General features: G+C 31.5%; 1 protein-coding gene and 2 long non-coding RNA genes across 3 annotated transcripts in view; 1 reads left to right on the top strand and 2 right to left on the bottom strand.

Moving 5' to 3' along the window:
* LOC124369429 (PHAF1 protein CG7083) overlaps positions 1 to 4810 on the top strand; it is a 56079-nt gene extending 51269 nt beyond the window's left edge. The window contains 1 exon segment of the mRNA XM_046827438.1: positions 1257 to 4810. Coding sequence (XP_046683394.1) covers positions 1257 to 1322 — 66 coding nt within the window. The 3' untranslated portion in view covers positions 1323 to 4810.
* Positions 4811 to 12083: 7273 nt separating this feature from the next.
* On the bottom strand, positions 12084 to 15966 carry LOC124369415. Its single transcript, XR_006923068.1, has 2 exons — positions 15486 to 15966; positions 12084 to 12427 (listed from the first exon to the last, which is right to left on the bottom strand). It is a non-coding gene; the product is annotated as an uncharacterized LOC124369415 (long non-coding RNA).
* A 553-nt stretch (positions 15967 to 16519) lies between these two features.
* On the bottom strand, positions 16520 to 21368 carry LOC124369422. Its single transcript, XR_006923069.1, has 2 exons — positions 20996 to 21368; positions 16520 to 17039 (listed from the first exon to the last, which is right to left on the bottom strand). It is a non-coding gene; the product is annotated as an uncharacterized LOC124369422 (long non-coding RNA).
* Between the last annotated feature and the right edge of the window lie 2096 nt (positions 21369 to 23464).

The following is a 23464-nucleotide window of genomic DNA, read 5'->3' as shown; positions in this document are numbered from 1 at the left end:
TCACATTGCGTCATATCAGAACAACAAATATTCACTCTCAAGCATTCTGGTGGCAATTTGTAGAAATAACGTAAATATATTGCGTTGTCAGGGGATTCTGCAATCTATTCCGCTTAGAACGTTTCGAGTTAGATTTACTCGGCGGAATATTCCGCTTACAGCGTACGAAGGGTTAATGTACATGATCGGGGAAGCATGTACTTCTTGACTTGAGTGGAGGACCTGGAACATGTGACTATTCAGGGTTGCAACTAGGGCTCTAGTGAGGGAGTGTTGGGTGTGATTGAAATCTATGGGAGTAGTGGCTACAGGTTTATTAACTCTTTGAGGACCAGCTGACGACCTTTCACCTGCAAGCTAATAAGAAAAACTGAGCTGTTTCTTTTAAAACCTAAGTTTGTTTGAATGAAAACTATAAGATATATTTTGATCTACTATTTGTACTAGTTTTGTTTGTACACCATAGTACCACATAGCTCTGTGTGTTTCAATAAAGATGTACTCTAAGCACTTTAGAAACTCCCAATTACTTGTGTATTGACTACTAACAACTGATTTAAGTCTAATTTAAAATACTTGATTAATTACAATTTTAAATTAAGTCCTTCGTTCGAACACTAAAACACTAAAAGTATATTCAAACAAAACTTTTACATATTTACATATTTTATAAAATATCTCAAATGTTTGTTCTATAAAAATCAAGCAGTAATACTTGAAATATTTTAGCCAGTTTGGAGGAATAATACAGTCAAAGTCCGTAGTTTTTTTAATGAGAGCACTTAAAATGTACTGTGATATGATTCTAACCTTTGATAATAGCCTAATGTAGCCATATGGTCACAGCAGTATATTCAGTCCTCATACACAGAGTGTTCATTTTTCATTTTATTATTTGGACTGATATGGGTTTAAAACAGAAGTAGACCAAATTTCTCAATTAGGTTGAAATTTTATATAAAAGCCAATCAAAATTCTTTTTCAACGGCTTGGGTTTTTTCAGTTTTCCATTTGTCACAAGAGGTTTACCATTTTAAAACATGAGAACTTGCTTTCTATTTTGGGAGAAGTAGCAAATAAAATATTATTTGAAAAAAATATCTGTGATCCTAATGTTCATTACCTTAAGATGTTAATTTAATTCCCATTATCAAGAATGGTAAAATAATCATTTGTTATGTTGCCATATTATTTCTACCCTGTGTATTGTTTTGTGATGTTTTTTAATTGGTTATTTAACCTATCAACTGTTGTAGGTGATGTCGAACCAGCACATAGCCTCGGTGACGCTCCACCTCTCACAGGACAGCTGTCAAGTATGACGATGGCTCACCGCCACGTGTCTAGTCTTGGCGGGGACATATTGCCATTTCTGAGCACCTTAGGGCATTTTTTTAGTTGATTCAGGGCTGTCCAGTATAACGAATTGGTGCCAATCGCAAGTGTTTGCTTTCATTATTCCCGACTCTCTTTGTGAACGAGGACAGATGGTCTTTAATATTCTCTTAATAATTTTTTATAGAATTCCAAACAAATCCTGTAGTTTACACAATGATAGGTTTTTAAGTAGTCATTTAATGTTGTAATATCTGTTGAAAATCCAGCATTTGGCATAAATTCTAGTTCAGTTTATACATATGTGCATGAAATATCCATTGTTTAAAATCTTTCCATCAACAATTTAAGATTCACTACTATATGGAAATAGTTTCTTTCATTATGTGTCTATTCTCAAAATATGTAATATACTAAATCATGAGTTCTGTTATTTAAAAAATGTGTTAAAAAATAAATATATACAAATACCAATAATAATTACTCACAATTTGTTAACCTTGTAAGAAATTAAAATTGAACATGATTGTATATTCCATCTGTCTTCATAACTGAGATAGGGGAATAATGCCTCCACCATAAGTATACAGAAATTGTAAAAGTATTTTTAGGTTGAATTACAGAGTAATATTTATTTAGTAAAGATTTGCCATAATCTACATTGGACCTTGTTTGTTTTATTTGCAATCTTCATAATTTTTGTTTGGATAGTGTTAAAAGCTTTTATTACATAGCATTACGATATATGACTGTGTATACTCATTAATTTAACATAATGTTGTTCTTCATGATACAAAACCTTTAAAACACATTTAAATGTATTAAGCTTTAGTTAGAATTAGGCCTCATCCTATAAACTTTATTTTTTATGCCCAGAATTTAAAAGTAATAAATGAAAGGTAAATCCTTGATATTATTCTTATATATTTATCAAATCATTAATTCATACAATAAATTAAGTAAGTAGTCACTATTATGGAATTGTAATACTTTCATAACAATAGTTTTGAAACTACTATATTTTAACAAAAGATAATTGTCTAAACACATTATTATGAGTATATATTACTGAGGAGGGTTTCAGTTTATAAAAAAATAATCTAAGATAGTTCCAAACACTAGATTTTGTCCGTAATTGTTTTGCATGGGTTTTTTTAAGAATAAGAAGATCTCATTTTAAAGAAATTTGTAAAATATTCAAGTGAAGGTCCAGTGTGGATTGGATTTAGTCAGCTGTCACAAGTGCAATAGAATAGAACAGCGTACTGAAGTTGGTCACCCTCACCCTTAGAGTGCCTTGCGTCTTTACCGACTTGTCCCTCATTGTTACAATTACCGTATCTTGCACACGTTTTTGGATAAATTTCATTCTGAGTAGCTATTGAACAAGCTTTTTGGAGCCTTATGTATTTTATTTATAAATTGTTGAATGTATTAAAAGTTTCATTGGGAATAGTCTTTATTTAAATATATTCCCAATCTTATTTATTTATATCCCTAAGTGAGGGGGTATTCCTAAAATCTCAAAAGTGAAAGGATTTGTTACCTTTATTTCTAAAAAGATTTACAAATTCTTTGCATTATTTCCATTACATTCTTTTCTTAGATTAAAATAGTTTCCAATTTAATGCTAGAAAATTTTTTCTCCCTTCTTATCAAATTTAAAGTTTTACAATTAAAGAATGATTAGTTCATTATTATAAAATATTGTTTGAAAATGCTAAGCTCAGTTATTTACGAATCAAGTCGGTAAAGGTCATGTTCAAAACAATAGTTGTCTCAGGCATGTTATGTTACTTTACAATGCTCAGAAAATGGGTAAAAAACAACAAAAAAATACAAAAATATTCTTGGCAATTGCGAAAAAAATTGCAAAATGGGTTTGTAAGGTACTTACAAGAAAACCTGAAAAAAAGTGTTCATTTAGGGAGATACTTTGTGTATATATTCGTGCATGATAACATTGCTTATTCGTACAATATCTGTTTTCATTCGTACTGTTACAAAACCTGTACATATCTGAAAAAAGAGAGCTGTTATATATTATAACACGGATGTTGAAATCCTGAATTGATTAATTATTTTAAGTAATTTGTGTTAACGTGTTTGGATTTTGTTTCTTAAGCTTTAATTATATATAAAATATTAGCTACTTAAATTCAGATTTAAAGTGATTTTTTACAATCTAATTCACGTTTGAAGACAATTTTACAGTTTCTTTTAAATTTTAAGAAGTACAATATTGTTAAGTTATTGAAGTATTTAAAAACATTTTACGTGTAGTCTTTGTACATTTAAAACATCAACAAATTTCAAAAGCCATCCAAACATGTACCCAAAAACTTGTTAACAGATAATTACGTTATTATTACTCTACTGATGTCATATTGTAAAATGAGCCGATTTGCCTAAGAAAGTTTAAGTTTTATTGAACTTTCTTGTTCATAACAGTATTTCAAAGATTTGTGGTAATTTTTTAAAATAGGAATACCATTAGTTTTGATGTCAAGTCAATCCATGATAGAATCAAGTCAAGTTTTAAAGTGTTACGCTACATTTTGCAATAATATTTTTAGTGTACAATTTTAGTGAGAAGCATTATTTTTAATTTACAAAGTATATAGAATGTTACGTTAGCCAGGTAGTGTAGGTTATGTGTGTCGTATCTCATGTATGTATCAAGTTAAAGATCTCAATCTGCCGTTATGTGTTTGTGTTGAGGTTTGTTATTCACGTTTCAAGTGTTTACTATGCTTGATATAATATATTATAGTATTTTATTCTTAACTAATGAATTTGTAACTTAGCAATGATAATAATTTTATGACTGGAGAATTTCAAAAAGTTGAACTCGATTTAATGTTGATATATTTTACTTTATCACCTAAGACATTAAAGCATATTTATTTAATACATGCATCTTGAGTTATTTAATTTTCATAGTACACTGGTGACACTTTTTTAACGAAGTGGAACGTGCATATTACATATCTTATGTTCTTTTAAACTAAAACCAATTAATATTTTAAGTATGTTTAATAGTAGGATAATTTGTTGGAACTAACTCAAATATAAACATTTATTTTGAAAAATTATTTTGTGATTTCATTTAAAATAAAGAAGTTAAATAATTTTACATTTTTTTAAATGAAAGACAACTAACATAATATGGAGTTTTCTTCCATTCCTTTGACAATGTCTGAATCTTGTATCCAATAACCTGAATCCTGGGAGTGTGATTGATGAATCCACATAACAAAAAAATAGTAGAAAGTCAATAACTCCTATTGGTTTGATTTAGTTGCCTTATTCTATGTCATGCTCCCAGTCTGTAGCAATATTCTATAATAATTGTTCGTCAGATTTAAAACAGATTAATAATTTATGTATAACCATAAATCATCAGTACAAGACAATTTGTGCAAATTAAGGTTGGTAAAAATGACCAAATCATTAAATTTCTTACAAAATCCAAGGAATATTCTTTTCTTTTATACCTAATCCTTGTCGTATTGTCCTATTTATGGTAAGTGTTTACCATTATATAAAATTACGAGTTTTAATAGTTCCCAGCCAGGGATATGCAGCAAACACAGTAATGACAATACACAATAATATATTAAATAGGAAACAAACAGTTGGAAACAAACAGTTATAGTTAAGGTTGACATAAGACAAGTAAGAATAGTCTAGACAGTAACAAGGAAATTTATAAAAATAATTAAATTCTTCAAACATTAAATAAGTCAAATTAAATTATTGTTACTAGGAAGTCAGTATATGTAAATCATTACAATGGTATGGTTTGTTAATCATTTGAGTGGCAGCCATTTATTTACTTAACATATTAAAAAAGTACCAGCTATTTTATTACTATGTATATTGGAAAGTGCCAGACAATATTTTGCAGTTTTAGTATATTGGGCTGGTTGGAATGAAAGCGGTGCAATTCCACTTTGAGTGCTTTTGAGATACTGAGCATTTTTTGATAATAGCTATAAAAAGATTTGTAATGAATATTTCTTTTTTTAACCACAATTTTAATTTTAACTAGATACAACTGTATTTTCTGTTAACACATATATTGTTCATTGAAAATGTTTCTTTTGGTTTGAGTTAAAAAGGGACTTTGACATTTTCATTCTCAGGAATTCTGCGGTTTGGATAATAAAACGTGTTGAGTATGTTAGCAGTTTTAGTTTTTAGAATTTAACAATAAAATCCAGAAATACAATAATAAACACACACAAAAGAAAAACCATCTTATGTAAAGTATTTTAAATGAGTGGTTGCAGTCTCATGGTCTGCCTCTGGTGATCAGCAAGACAGAGATAGTGCTCCTTACAAAGAGGAGAATTCCCACTGTGTTCCCCCTAGAAATGGGCACCATCCAACTGGAGACCTCGAGGAGATAATTGACAGCAAGTTTTTTTTGGCGCGCAGGTGCAGCGCACTGCCGCCAAGGCTGTTGCAGCCCTGGACAGGCTCTTACCCAATGTCGGAGGCCCACTTCCTAGAAAATGCCACTTGTTGATGTCATCAGTTCAATCTGTCCTGTATAGAGCTGAGAACTGGGTCCACGTCTTGGAGAAACACGTTTACCTAAACTGACTCTCCTGAGTATAGCGCCAAGGAGCCCTGCGGGTCGCATCAGCTTACCGACAGTTTCTGAGCCAACAGTGATGGTGATCGCTGGTCTTTCCCATCTACCATCTTGCGATGGAGACACAGGCGATCTACTGCCGCAGGACCAAGGTGGACAGAGATACTGCTGCTAAAGAGTGCGACCACTGGCAGAGCAATTGGGAAGCCGAGTCGAGAGGACATTGGACTTTCAGACTCATCGCGGACATCCGACCATGGGTGGAATGATGAGGTCAATTACTTCATAATCCAATTTCTTTCGAGCCACAGTTATTTTTGGGCCTATTTGTTCAAGGTGGACAAAGTCGCCAGCTCGGCCTGTCTTTTCTGTCCTGACATTGCAGACACGGCATGGCCCACGTTTTATGAATGCAACAGGTGGCGTGTGCAGTAGGCTTCTCTTTCTGCTGAAATTGGCTTCGCAGTCACTCCCGAGAACATTGTTGGAGCTGTGCTCCAGGGAAAGGACACCTGGAACTGTATGAAGCACTATGTTCGGTCTGTACCTCTAGTGAAAAAGGTCGGCCTCTCTGATTCCCTCGACGAGGAAGGTCCTAGTGGCATAACTCACAGGCCTTGTCTGAAGTAATGTGCTTAACAGTTTCTCGGTGATGACGGGTTTTTTAACCAGTAGTCCGTGGGACAATAATCCTACAGGAGTATGGCACTATTGAGGAGACAAGCCTCTCAGTGTGCGCAAAAAGCATTTCCTCATTCCCAAAAAAGTTTTCCTTCTAAAGTTTAGGTCACAAAGATCTCATTACAGCTCATTTCAGAAATAATAAACTTTTTCTTATACAAGCAAGCTGTCATAAGTTCTTACCAGTGTTGTGAGAGGTAGATTATCTTATCCTTAGTTGCATGTTCCACAGATCTAAAGTCTGAAACATTTGGCAAGAATGAGTGGCTAGACGGTTCTGATCAATAACCTCAAGGCTTGTTTCATTACTCTTAACAAATCTAATTAATGCTTCGTTCATTTTATATTCCAGTTTTTCCCAGTGCAATTAACGCTGTAAATAGTAAATTTGTTTTTGTTTTTAGCCTGTAATTTTAAATGTTTTATAATACAAGATTGATATTTCCTGAGATCCTCTCCCTGCTATAGTTTTGTTCACACAGAAACCCCCATTATTATTTTCAACATTATGTACATCATTGTTATGACAGTATAAATTTATTTTATAATATACATCTGATACTGTGTATATCTGATAAGACTGGGAAAGTTAGAGCCTTTTGAAGATTGAAACTGCAGACATAGCTGTCTGGATTTTGTGGCCGATTCTGTTTCACTTTTGCACTTCCTTGCTAGATTTGTCAATTTGTAACAGTATAAATTTATTTTATAATATACATCTGATACTGTTAAGACTGGGAAAGGGAGAGCCTTTTGAAGATTGAAACTGCAGACATAGCTGTCTGGATTTTGTGGCTGATTCTGTTTCACTTTTGCACTTCCTTGCTAGCTTTGTCTTTCTCAAATAAAGTTCATGTCCAGTTCAATTTTTTCCTTTTTATTACGGTCTTAGATCAGGATCACTCATTTTTATTTTTTTAAATATCAGATCTTTTGAAATTGTAATTTTTAGGGACAAAAAATGCAAGTAAAATTTATATTCTATACATATAAAGTTAAATATATATACAGGGTGATTCAAAACTAAACGGCAATCTCTCGGGAGCTCATTCTATAGCTAAAAACAAGTAAAAAAGTTCATATAACCATATGCCCGGAAACCCTTCGTTAGCGAGTTACGCCTAGCGAAAGATTTCGCCCGGATTTCAGAACCCTTGGTGAAGTCAGGCCGTATAAAAATGGTAAAGGTAGTTACAAAGATACAAATACGATTGTTTTTTATGTTTTTATATCTGACAAATTTATTAAAATTCGTCCCAGAGCTGTAAATGCAATACTTTCAGAGATATCTTACGTAAAACACAAGAATTGGTGCAAAGAAATAACACATTTTTGTGTTTAACGTAAGATTACTTCCATAAATGTTAAATAAAGGTCATTTTTTTCTTAAACAGATTTGTAGAACATTTAATTCTGAAAAGATTCATGTGAATTACTTAGGAAAAAAATTAATAATAGGTATTGAAATTTAGCTTTATTTAAAAATAAAACAGACGCACAAAAATGCATATTCTTATCTGCATAAAATATTAACTAATGTTTAGGTTGTGAGTAACAGCTGATCATTTATTCTAGACTGAACATTAACATAAAATGTATTTACCTTTATAAAACTGTAATAATCACCTATAATAGTTGCTCTAAGTGTCCTCCGTTGTTAGCAATGCACGTTTTCGCACGACGAATCCACTCTTTTCTAGCGCGTTTCATAACGTTTGGAGCATTCTTGATAGTTTCTGCCGCCTCTGTAATGCGATTACATAACTCCTCTATGGTGTTAATCCGTTTTGAATAAACAATTGACTTCATCCAACCCCATAAGAAAAAGTCTGCTGGCGTGAGGTCAGGAGAACGTGGTGGCCATTTTACTGGTCCATTTCGACCAATCCATTGTCTACCGTATGTATCATTTAAATAGTTTTTCACATCATTAGAAAAATGTGGAGGTGCTCCGTCGTGCATAAACCATGCATTTATTCTGTTTTGAACAGAATATCTTCCAAGAGGGTAGGCAGGTTTGTTTAAGTACGCTACTCCATTAAGTCGATTAGGGAGGAAAAATGGACCAATCAAATTATCACCCAGAACACCAAGCCATACATTGACTGAAAATGTATGTTGAAAATGCCTCGTCGCAGTTTCATGTGGGTTGTCGTACGCCCAAGTATGGGTATTACGAAAATTTACAATTCCATTTCTAGTAAAACAGGATTCATCAGTAACGAGAATACGCCGAAGAAAATACTGATGTCGTAAACAATTTCTTCTTAACCAGCGGCAGAACATCTTCCGTTTATTAAGATCTTGTGGTAATAAGTCTTGAACACGAGTTATATGGAATGGGTACAACTGTGCTTCATGAAGTGTCCGCCATACGCTTGACTGGCAAATATTTAACTGACGTGATAATCGTCTGGTGCTTGTGGTTGGTGATAATTCTACAGCATTTATTATTGCTTGTTCATTATTATAGTTCCTTGCGCTACGTTGACGACCAGTATCTATTCGCTTCGGTTTAAAGCTACCAGTTTCTCTAAGTCGTCTCTCCACAGCTTCAAATGTTTTGCGGTCAGGTGTTCTTCGATGTGGAAAAGTATCGTGTGGAAAAGTATATTCCTGAACTGCAGCTAAACCATTCTTGTTAACTTTGCCGTAAATCAGTATCATGTCCGTATACTCTTCAAACGAATACATACCATTTACATTATCTGCCATTATTTACTAAGATAATTACATACACTTTTTTAAAAATATTTAATAAAATATTTGATACACTTGTATAAAATATTTCCAAATAATCACAGGATCTCACAAAATACAATCTTCACACGCCACAACACAAAAACCTCCATAAAGGTTATTCAAATATTACTTCATGAACTTAATTGTTGATCAGCTGATATTGCCAACATTTGCAAAGAAAATATGACGATAAAAAGTGTTGAATAAATGATCAGCTGTTACTCACAACCTAAACATTAGTTAATATTTTATGCAGATAAGAATATGCATTTTTGTGCGTCTGTTTTATTTTTAAATAAAGCTAAATTTCAATACCTATTATTAATTTTTTTCCTAAGTAATTCACATGAATCTTTTCAGAATTAAATGTTCTACAAATCTGTTTAAGAAAAAAATGACCTTTATTTAACATTTATGGAAGTAATCTTACGTTAAACACAAAAATGTGTTATTTCTTTGGACCAATTCTTGTGTTTTACGTAAGATATCTCTGAAAGTATTGCATTTACAGCTCTGGGACGAATTTTAATAAATTTGTCAGATATAAAAACATAAAAAACAATCGTATTTGTATCTTTGTAACTACCTTTACCATTTTTATACGGCCTGACTTCACCAAGGGTTCTGAAATCCGGGCGAAATCTTTCGCTAGGCGTAACTCGCTAACGAAGCGTTTCCGGGCATATGGTTATATGAACTTTTTTACTTGTTTTTAGCTATAGAATAAGCTCCCGAGAGATTGCCGTTTAGTTTTGAATCACCCTGTATATATAATATTTTCCTTATATTTAGTGACTCAGAAAGATACTTCCTGTATTCATTGTGCATTCTTGTGTAATTGCTCTTATTAGATGGCAATAAACCTATTTGTTCCATTATTTACTTGATATCTTCTGGTATTTTGCTAGATGCACAACCTTTAACTCCTTGATGATCTTCACTTGGTGACTTATCATCTTCAAATTATTTTAGAGTCCTAATAACTCTACCTTAAGACAAAAATATTGCTTTCAAAAAGAAATGTTGAATACTTGGATAGATAGGCCTTCAGCTGTTTAAAAAATCAATTATTCGTACCCTTTCTTTATAAACTTCCATCCGTTCTTGGGCACCTCCTTTTCACTTCATACTTTTGAATCAAACCACAAATATAAGAATTTTGCTTTCCAAAATCTGCTATATTCCAAAATGTTCTTTCTCTTTACATGTACACTTCATTATACATGGATCATTTTAAAACAACTTCTTATTAAAACCTTTTCTCTTTTGGTCACTTATCATTTTCCTGGATTTCTGCATCTTTTTGCTACATTTACTTATGGGAATCAGTATTTATGGTTCTTTTCTTTGATTTTAGTTAGTTGACAGGTCCAATTAAACTAGGCCTATCAGCAGATTTATTTCCTGTCTCTGAAAAAATAGAATACAACACAAGCCTTTTACAACATGCTATTCCGTCCAAAACACTAGCCCTACCCTTTCACTAGCATTGTAATCAGGGTCCCTATCAACATCATCATACTTAATTTAACCAAAAAAATATACACTGTTAAAACAATTTTTGTAAACTGTCAAAATAGTCTTTTATTTCAAAGGTATTTCAGTTAAAACAAGACAAAACCTCGTTTTGTACATGTTACAGAAGTAAAATGATTTTGATCACAGATGTTCTAGTTGTTTGTTTTCTTGAAAAAATTTCATTAAAATGACAAAAACACATTCATATTTTGTTATTCACTTAACCAGATCATCAAAATGCACTTAACATCAACAGAAAAACAACAATTTGTTCTCAGGTGGTTTACTTACAGCACTGTTATTCTAAAAACGTTTTTTCTGAGAGTAAAAAGTTTGTGCATCTCCTTGTGGCCAATGTCTGGTGTGTTTTTGTGGTCAATGTGTGAACTTCACCACCCTCATACTAAACTTAACTGGAACTGGATTTACTTCATTTTCAATAATTTGTGGACTTATGGACTTTATTCAAACTGGCTCAATTGCTGTTGATTTTAATGATAGCATAAACCACTTGAGCACTAAAATCTTTGATGAAAATAGTATTAAAACATAAAACAAAATCTTATGGCTTGCCCACCACAAGATTCAGGTAGCTTCTGTTATTTATAAAGACGTATTTGACACTTTCAAACATTACCTGGGTGAAAGCCTCTAAAATGTACATTAATTCTGAAACTCTATAAGCTTCTGATCTTTGGCAGCTTCTTGTCTATAGAGGATCCTACATTATGAGATTTTGGTTTCTAGGAGCTCCCATCCTCTATAAGCTAATGCCCTCTGGGAACTCCTGGCCCCTGGGAAATTTTTCTGGGCAAATGGCTACTGGCCACTTGATAGTTTTTGGATTCTAGCTGTTTCCGGCCTTTGCAACCTCCAGGTACTCCCAACTTGTAGGACTGAGGGAGTTCCTGATCTTAAGTAACTCCTGGCCTTCAATAGTTTATGGCATTAAGGAGCACAGTCTTTGGCCTTAGGGAGATAGGGACCAAGTGCATCTATCAGACTCCAGTACCTTCATAAGTAGCAGTGGCCATGTGAGATTCAAGGTCTCTGGTATCTTGAGTATAATGGTTTCGAGATATTTAATATGGTACATGTAAATCCTGTGAGAATAAATTAGTAATATTTTTAAATTTCAGTTACAAAATCTACCTAATTTTTCCGTCTGAGCTAGAAGGACTATTTAAAATAAAAAGTAAAAAAGTTGCAAAATAAAACTTTTATTTGTTTCTGAAAACAAAAAATTAAAAATATAGAAATAACAATCTTACATTTAAAAAATATTAACATTAAGAAGAATTATTACTTCTAAAACAGAGTTTCATATTATTGATTTGCAAACAAATTGGCTTTAATGTACAATTTTCTTTCTTAAATCAGAACATTACTAACATCTTACTTCCTAAAAATCACCAGAAACATTTATGGAACACAATTTTTCGGTTCTTCATCTTTTATAAATGTCAATGTTTTGTACTCTGGAACTTTACTTGGTTCTTCGAGATGTTACATGCCATGACTTTTCACCAGCTTTTCTTGTCCACTAACCTTAAACAAAGAACATTTCTTTCAAGAAATATGTACCTATAAAATTATTAAACAAGGGAAATATTATTGTGACAAGCTCAGTATTTTGGAAGAAGGAATTTGGTGAGCCCCTGTTATAGTGTCAGTCCTAAACCATCATACAAATTATTTTAGGCTAAAATACACTTAACTTCATTGGTATCATTGGTTTTCCATTAAATACTCACTAAATAAGACACAAAAAATAATAATTGAATTTTGGGGAGGATATAGATAATGGTCCAAATTAAATTACAAAGAGACTAATCTAAATAAGATATACGTAAATAACAAGATCTTCAGGATTAGGAAAGTCATATGTGACTATTTAACTGACATTTTTATATTTCTGCTGTTGCCTACTAGACGTCTGTGGTAATTACCATTACTAGCAACTCCTTATAGATGCCTCTTAAAAGCTCTACTATCAAGCAGAACGTACTCCACACTCAGGACTACAATACACAAGGTTTTTCAAGGATTTAGAATTTTTCATACAGCACAACAGTTTGTGTTCACAAGAATGACAACTTAAAAAGTTTATATTAGTATCTGAATTTGGAATTCAGCTAAGCAATAATTTAGGTCCAACCAGAAAGTTCTTTAAATTAGGGGCTTTGCTAAAAATAATCAAGGGAGTTTTGATAACAAATTGTATGTCAAGGGAGATGATTCTAAAATGTAAGAAGTTTTGTTAGTTTTCTGTACTCCAGGAAAATACTGTGTAATAAATTTCGTATCATATGTATAATTTTTCTTGGTGATGCGGTTGTTTATATTTTTAGACTTAAAAATTTGACTTTCTAAATAGTCTCTGTAGGGTATTTCCTAGTAGTAAATGCTTTAGATAATGTTTCATTATCATATTATAATAATCCAAATCCCTTGAACATAACTGTTTTGTTTGGATTCATAGGCTTTAGACTTGGTTTCTGTTATTGGATTCACATTATTTGTGCTATAATAACTATAAGTCAGGTAGATGTCTTCTTAAATTGTCAGATGGAGAGAGAGATAAGATAAGAGTGAGAGATTGAAGATTCTTTCAATGTTCATCAGTACTTCTAAGGTATGTTAGGAAACATTTTATAGTTTAAGGTCTGGTTTCTGACTATCTCCCTTTAGGAGGCAAATTATAAACCATCTTAAAGCAATGATGTTACGAGGAATGCAGAGATGGGACTTTAAAATGAATAAAATTTCAAAAGTTACATAAGGAATGGTGTGAAATATTACTGTTTATACTGGTATGTAAAACCTATACCTAATATGAATTGTAGTTTAAATAATATTGATCACTAAATTAACAGATATAATAATTTATACAGACATTATGCTTGATCTGTTTTAAAAAATTGTTTTATCCTTTTTGTTAAAAGTCTTAATATTATTGACTAAAGACATATTAAGTTCAAAGCAGTTTTGAAAGTAAATGAGTAGGACAGCAAAAAGACTACTGACTGCAGAATTAGTACCTGCATGTGCTAGAAAGCAGTCTAGATCAAACCTCAGAATCAGTAACATGTCATTCTCTGTAGCTCTATTATAATAATTTTCTAAATTCTTTAAACAATGAAGTTAAATATAATAATTTAATCAAGAGTGTTCTATTGAAACCTTTCCAAATTGTAAAAGTTTTCTAAATAAGTCAGTAGAAAAAAGGTGTATTTTTAAGTTTAAACTTTGGTGTTATAATTCATTTCTTTCGGAATCATCCAGTGGTGGCAGCATTATCCATATTTTTAATATTCTCTTTTGGCTGCGTTACAGGTACAATGTAGGTTATAATATAATTATAAAACATCTATCTTGTAGTGTTTTAAACATGATAAAACAACACAAACTACAAAACCAGATATGGTTTTACGTAAACCGGATGCCAACATTCGACTAAAAATATTATCTCTGTTGCCACTTGCAGGAAAAACTATCAAGGTAAATTAACCAAACCAAGGAAAAAACTTGAAAATTGTCCAAAAACTGATTGACTTTAACAACCTCCTTGGTCATAGGTTCATTTTCCTTCTCTTTCTTAATATGTATCTTCCCTTTTTAGTAATACGCACAAGAAACACAACTTCTTCATTCTCGTTCTTACTTATCAATTTCTGGCACTTTTATTTAGTTAATTTGACAGTGTTGTAATTGATTGACAATTACATGATCAACTAATATCATGTACAGTAAGATTGTATAGGATTCCCTAGTGTAATAAGTGATTTCCTAATGGAGTATATGCCTAATTATTCTAAAGTTTTCTTTGTTTACAAATAAATCCATTGCCTTTTAGCCATTTTTTTAAGTTTAAACCTTTTACAGGTGCTCATGTTCTGACATATTAGGTGTCTCAAAAGTCCTCCACGTCCACCCTAACATTTGAACGGTTGAAAATTTTTAAGTTTTCTTTGGTGATTGTAATAATATCACTTGAGGAGGTTTTTGATGTTAAGTTATGGAATTACTGTTAAAAATATTTGTCCTTCCACAGAAATGGGTGTTTGTACGAGTAAGTAAAAGTTAACATTAACCTCATTATATGCCACCTTATTTTATAATCAAGACAAAAGAAACAATTTTGCAAATTAGAGATCTCTAAGTTGTATCTATCCAACAAGAGTTCAATTGTAGTTTAAATGTGGCCTTTCTTCAAAAGGCATCTACTTTGAACATAATGGTCAAAATTCTTTTTGTAAACTTCATTTTGTCTTATTAAGAACATCATTTTGAAGTATAACTCAATGGGTATTTCTATTTAAAACTTTTAGTTACCCCTCACCACCCATTTTGGGAGGACAGAATTTAATATATATATCTGAAATTTTATATATCCGTCAAAAAAACCTCACAATATATTACATATCCCTAAAGATTTTAAAATTCTCAACTGTTCAAAAATTAAGGAAGAAGGGAGGACTTTCAGGACACCTGGTACATACTGGTACTAAGTGGAATCCAGAATAATTTACAATAACAATTGAATATTGAATTCAAGAATAGAAAGCTGCTTTAAAAACTAATATTTAAAGTTTTTTACACTCACCTCAATTATTTTTAGGTAGAAATTATTTTATAAAGGCTTTGTCAAGAATTAAAATCAGTTATTATATTCTGGGCAGTGCATTGAGAAATTTGGGTCTTCTTTAAGTATCCTCTCTATTAGTTTATCTTTTAGCATGATTCTTGGAGTCAAATCCCAGATTGTACATTTTGATTTAGTTCTGCTTTTACAAATCTTTGTTTTCTTGACACTTAAATTGCCTTTAATACTTTTTGAGGCAGTACTGATTTTATTACATTTTACTGTTGAAGTCAACAATGAATGATTATTTTTTAAATCATTCTTCAATGAGTTCAGTTTTTTACACTTTGTTCTTTTAAGGTATTTGCTTGTTTTCTGTGATATCCTATCTTGTTTAAGACATTTATTTATTACCTCTGAATCAAATTCAGATCCTAAACCAATACTACCAGTTGAATTTCTAGGTACGGATTCAACTTTATGAGAGTAACATCTGAACTGTGAATTTATAATTTTTATCAACATCTGATTTTACTGTTTCTTCCATTTGATCAAATATACTATCCTCACTACCATTATATAACAAGTTCATTTCACAAGACTGATTTGATACTGAACATGATGTCTGATCATCATGAAAGTGATGAGAATTTTTGAGTATTGTGTCAACTGCCTGTTTTGGTGATGATGTAACTAGCGGTAACCAGTTTTCTACTTCAGATACTACAAGCGAATTATTGAAGGCAAAAGATTTATGGTACTCATAGCTAGCTACAAACTGTTGAAAAGCCTTATGAAAAGAGTCAACAATAATTGAAGAGTTTTGCCCATCTACGAGGTTATAATCAAATTGATGAGAATGTTCACATTTGGCACTGTCTGGAAAAATAAATGATGTTATTGTGCCTGGGTGAAAAGCACATTCCACTTCTTCAGGTACTGATTGACTAGAAATAACAGATCTATTATTTTTCATACTCTCGTAATTGGCAATAAAATGTTCAAAAGCTTTATGAAACGTATCAAACACTGTTGAATTGAATTTGCTGTTTTCATGTCCTTTAATTTTATTGTTTATGTATTCTTCTACTTTAAAGAGCTGATTAAAATTAAGGTTTGCATGCTGAAGCTTGTAATGGTTATATATTGCTGAAATATTTGTAAACTCGCTTGTGTGTTCATCTAAATAGAGACTTTTAATAATTTTCCATGAGCCATTTTGAGAAATATATAATGGATGTTTGTAATTTTCTTTATCAGCAAGTTTTGAGGCTTTTGTTGACATCTTTTTACATCTGGTACTAACAGTTAAACAACATATTGGTTGCTATGATTTTTGTGCTGTTTTGAAACCGTATACATCTGATTTAAACTAAATTACATTATTTGGGTGGATATTTAATTTTTTACATATACACTTCATAACCACTAATGTGATGAATTAAAAAAAGGTTTTCTCAAGCAATGTTTCAAAACACTCATTGCTGGCATAATGTTATTAAGGCATTAGGCCTAGTAAGATATACTTTTCGTGATTTTAAAATTCCAAACAGTCCTTATACGAACTTTTTGAATCTGAAACATACGAGAAAAATAAAGATTAATAATATAATATGAATGTACATGATTATAAATTTTACTCTTGATTTAAGTTTTAATAATTATTTTGTATATTTTAAATCTTGTGTATTCAAAGACAAAAATTTGTGCATTAACGTGATCAAGTAGGAAATCATAAAACCAATTTTAATATTGTTTAAAACTATAAAATAAACATTTATTTGCAGATTCAAAATACCTTATAAATAAAAATGAATCGCAAAATGTGTTGGTAAGCACTGATCTCAAGAACGGCTAGACCAATTTGACTAATTCTAAAACATAAAAAATCTAGTTCTGTAAAGCATGAAAAAAATAACAAATTTAAGTGATCACATAGTACACAAAAGTGAATACAAATAACTGTCACAATTAAGAACTCTCAAACAATGATGGTGGTCTTACATGACAAGATAATTTTAACAGTAACAAACGTCTCATTAAATAGTTTGTTTTAATGGCAGTTATATTTATTCTTTAAATGATTTACATAGCCAGCTGCATATAAACATGTGATTTTATAGAACAGTCATGTGTCAAGTTAAAACCAGGTGGTGGCATAGTGTATTGTTTAGTTGAACGAATTCAATTCCGATTTAACCGAAGTTTAACAGAATCACAAAGTACGACACTTAAGACATCGGCTTATGGCATAAAAATATATCGGGGATCCGGAGATGGAGGCAATGATATTTTACAATAGGACATTTATTGACCAGTTATTTTTGTAAAGAAGTTGGTAGTTTTAGTACATTTTCTATAAAATAAATAATAAGCAACTTATTACTCTTTCACTCTTATGGACGCACTTACAGAAAAATTATCGTTAGATAATTTCCAATTCCAATATATTTAAAAGGAATGATATAGACAATGTTTAGTTGATAATACAAGTTAACTCCATAAATTCACAATTAATTACTGCATGGCCTTATTTTAAGTTTTCTTTTACCTCATTGTAGTGTAATGTTACTTTTGCTGATTATTTATTTATATATGTATTTAAGCCTTTTAAAAATAATTTCAAAAATATCATCAATATAATCACTGATGCTAATTACAGTACTACTATTTATATTGAACATCTATCTGTTACCCACTTTTGTAAGCCACTTTATCTATTATTTCATTATTCAATTGGTTATACAATAAGTCTTTAATTCACTACCACTTGGGCTTTATTTACACAAATTCATATAATTGTGCTGAGAAGGTGAATTACATTATCTTTACTAGGCGGAAATGAGAAGAATTCAAAGAGGTTTTATCATCCAGGACAAATCTTGCATTTTCGCTCCTCTCATCATTAATATGATGAGCACATAAGCTGGTGTAATGTGTGCACAGACACATGTACTTTATGTGTTCCATTTTTTCAACCAAGGACGTAGTTCTTGGGCCTAAATTTACAAACATTTGAAAAACTAATTTTAGAAGTTTTTCTTTAAATAAGTGGAACATTTCTTTTAAAATTAATCTCTTTTGTACCTGTAGTCTTCCATCTGTATATCTAATGTTGACATGACATCTTTAAAAGATAATAAGTCTTGGGTATTTACGAAATAAAAATGCACAATGTCATTACTTACAGAGAACGCGTAAAAAGTAACATTTATTTAAAAATCAATACAATATAACAAGTCAGGCTTTTTAATACACAAATAAATATAAATATTGAACTCACATACAAGAACATATTTTTATGAGTGTTCATTTTAAATGTTGAATTTCAAATACTCAGAAGGTGTGAAGAGGGTAGCATTAAGTGTAAACTCCCTTTTTGTATAGAAAAGGAGTGTGTTATATATTTGTTTGGACACTCATTAATAAAAGTTACTTGCCACAGTTGGTAATTTATAAACCATTTTGTATGACACAAAATGTTTTAACAACTGTAACTAATCTTAAAAGATAATGACCACAAACCGTTAATTATGTATTTAGTTCGGGTAGGGTACGATAAGCAGACCCGGGTTTTTATATCAAAGAATGTAATCATCGATACCTAATATTCGCATCTCAAATCCTAGACTATCAATCGATATAAAAGTATCTATAGTCCTCAATAACAATCATATTGATGAAACAAATTATTATAAGCAAAATTAGGAAAACTGAAGACGACCATATTTGCTCCTCTCACAGTTACAGTAATTTCTTTCCCACAAATATCACATAATGGATTTTTCGGTACGAGTCCAACATGTTGAAGCCACGTAAAACATGTCTTATCATCTTTCAAAGCAATGTCGTGTAGTTTTCGGAAATTGACTGCCATTTTTAATAATCAAATGTTACTTATATGTAAAATTTAAATATTACCTTACGTGTATTGTTTGAAAGTCTTTACAGCTGTTGATATAGATTAATTATTTTGAACAAATAACTTAAATAATCAGTATCGATTGATTATATCGGTGGTTATGATTAAGTAATATCGTTTGCCAATTTCAATATAAAAAAACCGGGTCCGCTTATCGTACCCTACCCATTTAGTTCAAGTACAATTAAAATTTAGTTATATGTAAACAATAGTCTATCATTCCAATATATTTAGAGGCTATTCCTATCATTTTTTTATTTTACACCATTTCAGAAATGGAATGTGTTCAATAAATTTGTCTTTTTTTTATCATAAAAAGAAGATACGTTACTATTAAAACAGTAGTAGGCCTATTGTATATATTTCCATTGCTATTGAACATATAATTTAAAGAGCTTTTAACAAAATAAAAGAGCTTACACTTACATAAGAAAAGAAAAACTATACAATCATATAGTAGGTTCATAATTTAAGAGCTCTTTTCCAAACCATTTTATGTTCAAAACACAGTTTATTTTTAGCTTAACACAAGGTTAAAATGTACATAAGTACATTATAATTTATATTTAAATGTAAAAAAACAAAACAAATAAAAAGCCACATTCACGGCATGTACTCCATCGGGTATACACGATCTATCACAAACTCGCTGTCGGGTACACACCAGCCTTTCGTAAACCGTGTCATGCGCTCCATAGAGTACATGATGCTATGCATTACATTATTACGTTTTATTGTTTGTCATTCTTGGTAGTTTGTTAAATGTGATCCCGTGTTTAAATAAATACCTTAGACTATTGTGTACCCGGCTGGGCGTACGATTGATTAATTTTTAAGGAAAATTACTGTTTTAGGTACCACATAGAGTACACGGAAAAACATTAAAAAAAGTAAGTTATTTAAATAAATTTTTTGTGCAAAATTGTGAAGCCTACATATATTTCTTCGGAAATTATAACATTAAAGGTCGACCTGGCAAATCACGAATTTGACGTTATCAACGTATTCTGCTCATCCTCCCAGACAAAATATATATGGTTTTAGGAGGTGCAAATGACAAATAACATGATTTTAGAGAGAATATACATACATAGTTAAGTTCCTAATGTTTTAATATTCTGTTTGTGTGCTGTGTCTGGATATCTGTAAATATTATCTGCGGGTGGGACTGATAGCGTATCTGTTATCTGAGCGCTCTGAGGCAATTTGTGATTTGCCACCTCGACCTTTAATCTTATAATTTCCATACAAATTCTTTGGTTGTTTTGATAAAAATAATTTTTTAGTTTTTCAGAAAGAATTTGAGTCGGACTTGGTCATTGTTTCAGAAAAATTTTAACAAATTCAACACAAGTTACAGTTCTCACATTCCTAAAATCTTCCTGTTTTGTAAAAGTGAATAGGCTGTGTGGAAAAAAGCTCTTCAGTTAGGCTCTCAACTGAAATAATGAGAATCAGTTAGTTGTAAGCTATTGATGGAAGATAAGTGGTTGTACTTTATGAAGAAAATACACTTGAAAGCATAGAAAAAAGATGTAGTATCGCTAATCACATTATAATACTACATCGCTAATGTAATAGTATTGAAACATACATATATTATTCTTACCTAAAAATTATGTAATAACTGGCATAATAATAGTTATACCTGTAGAAATGTTTAACCTTAACAGTAAACAACGTTTAACTGTTTCCGTTAATAATTCACTGTCTTATCTCTACGTTTTCGAATCGGAAATTAAACTGCCAATATCTTATCAGTATTAGCAGAGATAAAAATATACCCTTTAGGAGGGAGTCGCAGTATATCACGGGCCACGAGAAAAATCCTTTGAATAACAGCAATTGTAGCATACCACATTGTTGCCTCGTCGAACAGCTGGCGGAACTACTGGCAAATATATGTTCAAAACAAAATTAATTCAGACGGAATAATATATCTTACTAGCTGTTTCCCGCGGCTTCGCACGCGTCTCTTAAGCTTTGCCCGTATATTTCTTTGCCTTCAAATAGTGTTTGGATATTTTAATATACGTAACTACTGTGTTGTAATTGCAGTTTATAATGTGCAGGCGCTTTGATAACTTTTATATCTTGCAGTACAGCCTGGTGGTTAGTTACATCAATGGGCATTGCGTATAAACCTTCTACATAGAAAAATACAAATTTTCATAGTGATCGGTCCAATAGTTTCTGAGTCTATAAAGGACAAAACACACAAACATTCATTTTTATATATTATGATTGCAGAAACAGTTTAAACAAAATTTGTCGTTTCTCTTAAGCTTACTCTATGCTTTAAAACTATAAGTGTAAAGAAATTTATATATAAATATATTTTTTGTCGCATTATATATGTTTACAAAGAACAGCTGATTAAAAATTTGAAAAGACTCTTTCACTTAATAACATATGTTTGCTGCAATGCATTTCTTACGGGTATTTCTGTAACCAGTGGGGCGGAATCCTGAATCGGGAAAGGGATAAAAAGTATCCTATAACCTTCTACAGATCAAGACGAACAAATTAAAAAAAAAATTAGGCGAATCCGTCCAGCCGTTTGTGAGTGATGCTGTTACACACGAACAGTTTCATTTTTATATATATAGATAAATAAAAATGAATGGCGAAATGTGTTGGTAAGCGCTAACCTCGATAATGGCTGGACCAATTCGAATGGTTATTTTTGTAAAACGTTCATTGAAATCCGAGGAAGGTTTTTATGAAGAAAAAGAAAAGAAAAGTTACCTTGAATATTTTGAAATTCAGAAAAAATTTAGTTTTTACGGTTCATACTCCAAATTAAACTGGCACTAAACAGCTGTTCAAACCTGCAGTTTTATGTAGACAAATTGGCTGACACATCTGTTTACATTTAAATTTGATGAAATATTAAGTAAACAGTGATTGATCAGTAGTGTAATGCAGATAGTAAATATGAAGTTAATATATAAGTTTTAATCCAGATTGCGCCAGTGATGGATTTAATAATCTAATGCATTTTAAATATTATTTAAACACTGTTATGTAACCAACCTTAATGAACAAAGTTATGAATGTTTTCACATAAGTTACTTTAAACTGGTGGGCTTCCTTGACATTGTGATATTACATTTTAACAGTGGCTTATGGAAAACAGAGAAATGAACACTGAAATGCCTCAGCAATTCATTCTTTCCCTGGCTACAGTCCAAACGTTAATTTGGAATGTTGCTTAAACTTAATAAGGATTTACCCCTTATACCGAAAGTACATAAGAAGTAGGTAGGACTTCCCCCTAGGCATAATAGACTTTTCGGTCCTACTTATGTGTGTATTTTCTTCATCAGGACAAGGCAAACTCAACCATGTCAACACGGTTTTGACCAAAATAGATTTCCAAGAACTAGATAATCGAACATATATAGTATTTTGATCGAGGCAATATGGCAAGCTAAACTGTGACATAGTAGGTAAGTGAATTTAAACGGTCTTAAGTAGGCACTTTTTAACCGAAGTAGGCATCTCGGTCCTACGTAACTATATCTATTTTTTCTTCATCAGGAGAAGGCAAACTCTACTATGTTACTGGAAACTATATATATTTTTTTTTCATCAGAACAACAAGGCAAACTCTACTATGGTACTGGAAATATACACTTTTTGACCGAAGTAAGTTTCCGAGACCTGTGTGATCCGAGATTTGTGTTTTCTTGATTGGGATGACAAGGCAGATTCAGCTGTGACGTTATGTATATAATTAATTAGAACCAGAAATACTCATACACGTGCCAAACATGATATAATAATTAAGTTAAACTTTGAGACTATTTACCATGAACTTAAATAATATTTACCTGATGTATGCCTACTTACGTTTTAAAATGTTTACAGGACTCCCATCATATTACATCATAATTGCTTTTACTAAGTAATATAAGTACTTCGGTTCTAAAGATTGCGTGCAAAGCCGTGGGTAACAGCTAGTTATCTTATAAATAAAAATGAATCGATGTGTTGGTAAGCGCTAATCTCTATAACGGCTAGACCAATTCGGTTAATTCTTTTTGTAAAATGTCCATTGAAATCCGAGGAAGGT

The sequence above is a fragment of the Homalodisca vitripennis genome, chromosome 1 (assembly GCF_021130785.1).
Source record: "Homalodisca vitripennis isolate AUS2020 chromosome 1, UT_GWSS_2.1, whole genome shotgun sequence".
NCBI lineage: Eukaryota > Metazoa > Arthropoda > Insecta > Hemiptera > Cicadellidae > Homalodisca > Homalodisca vitripennis.
This window is presented reverse-complemented; position numbering and strand designations above follow the sequence as displayed.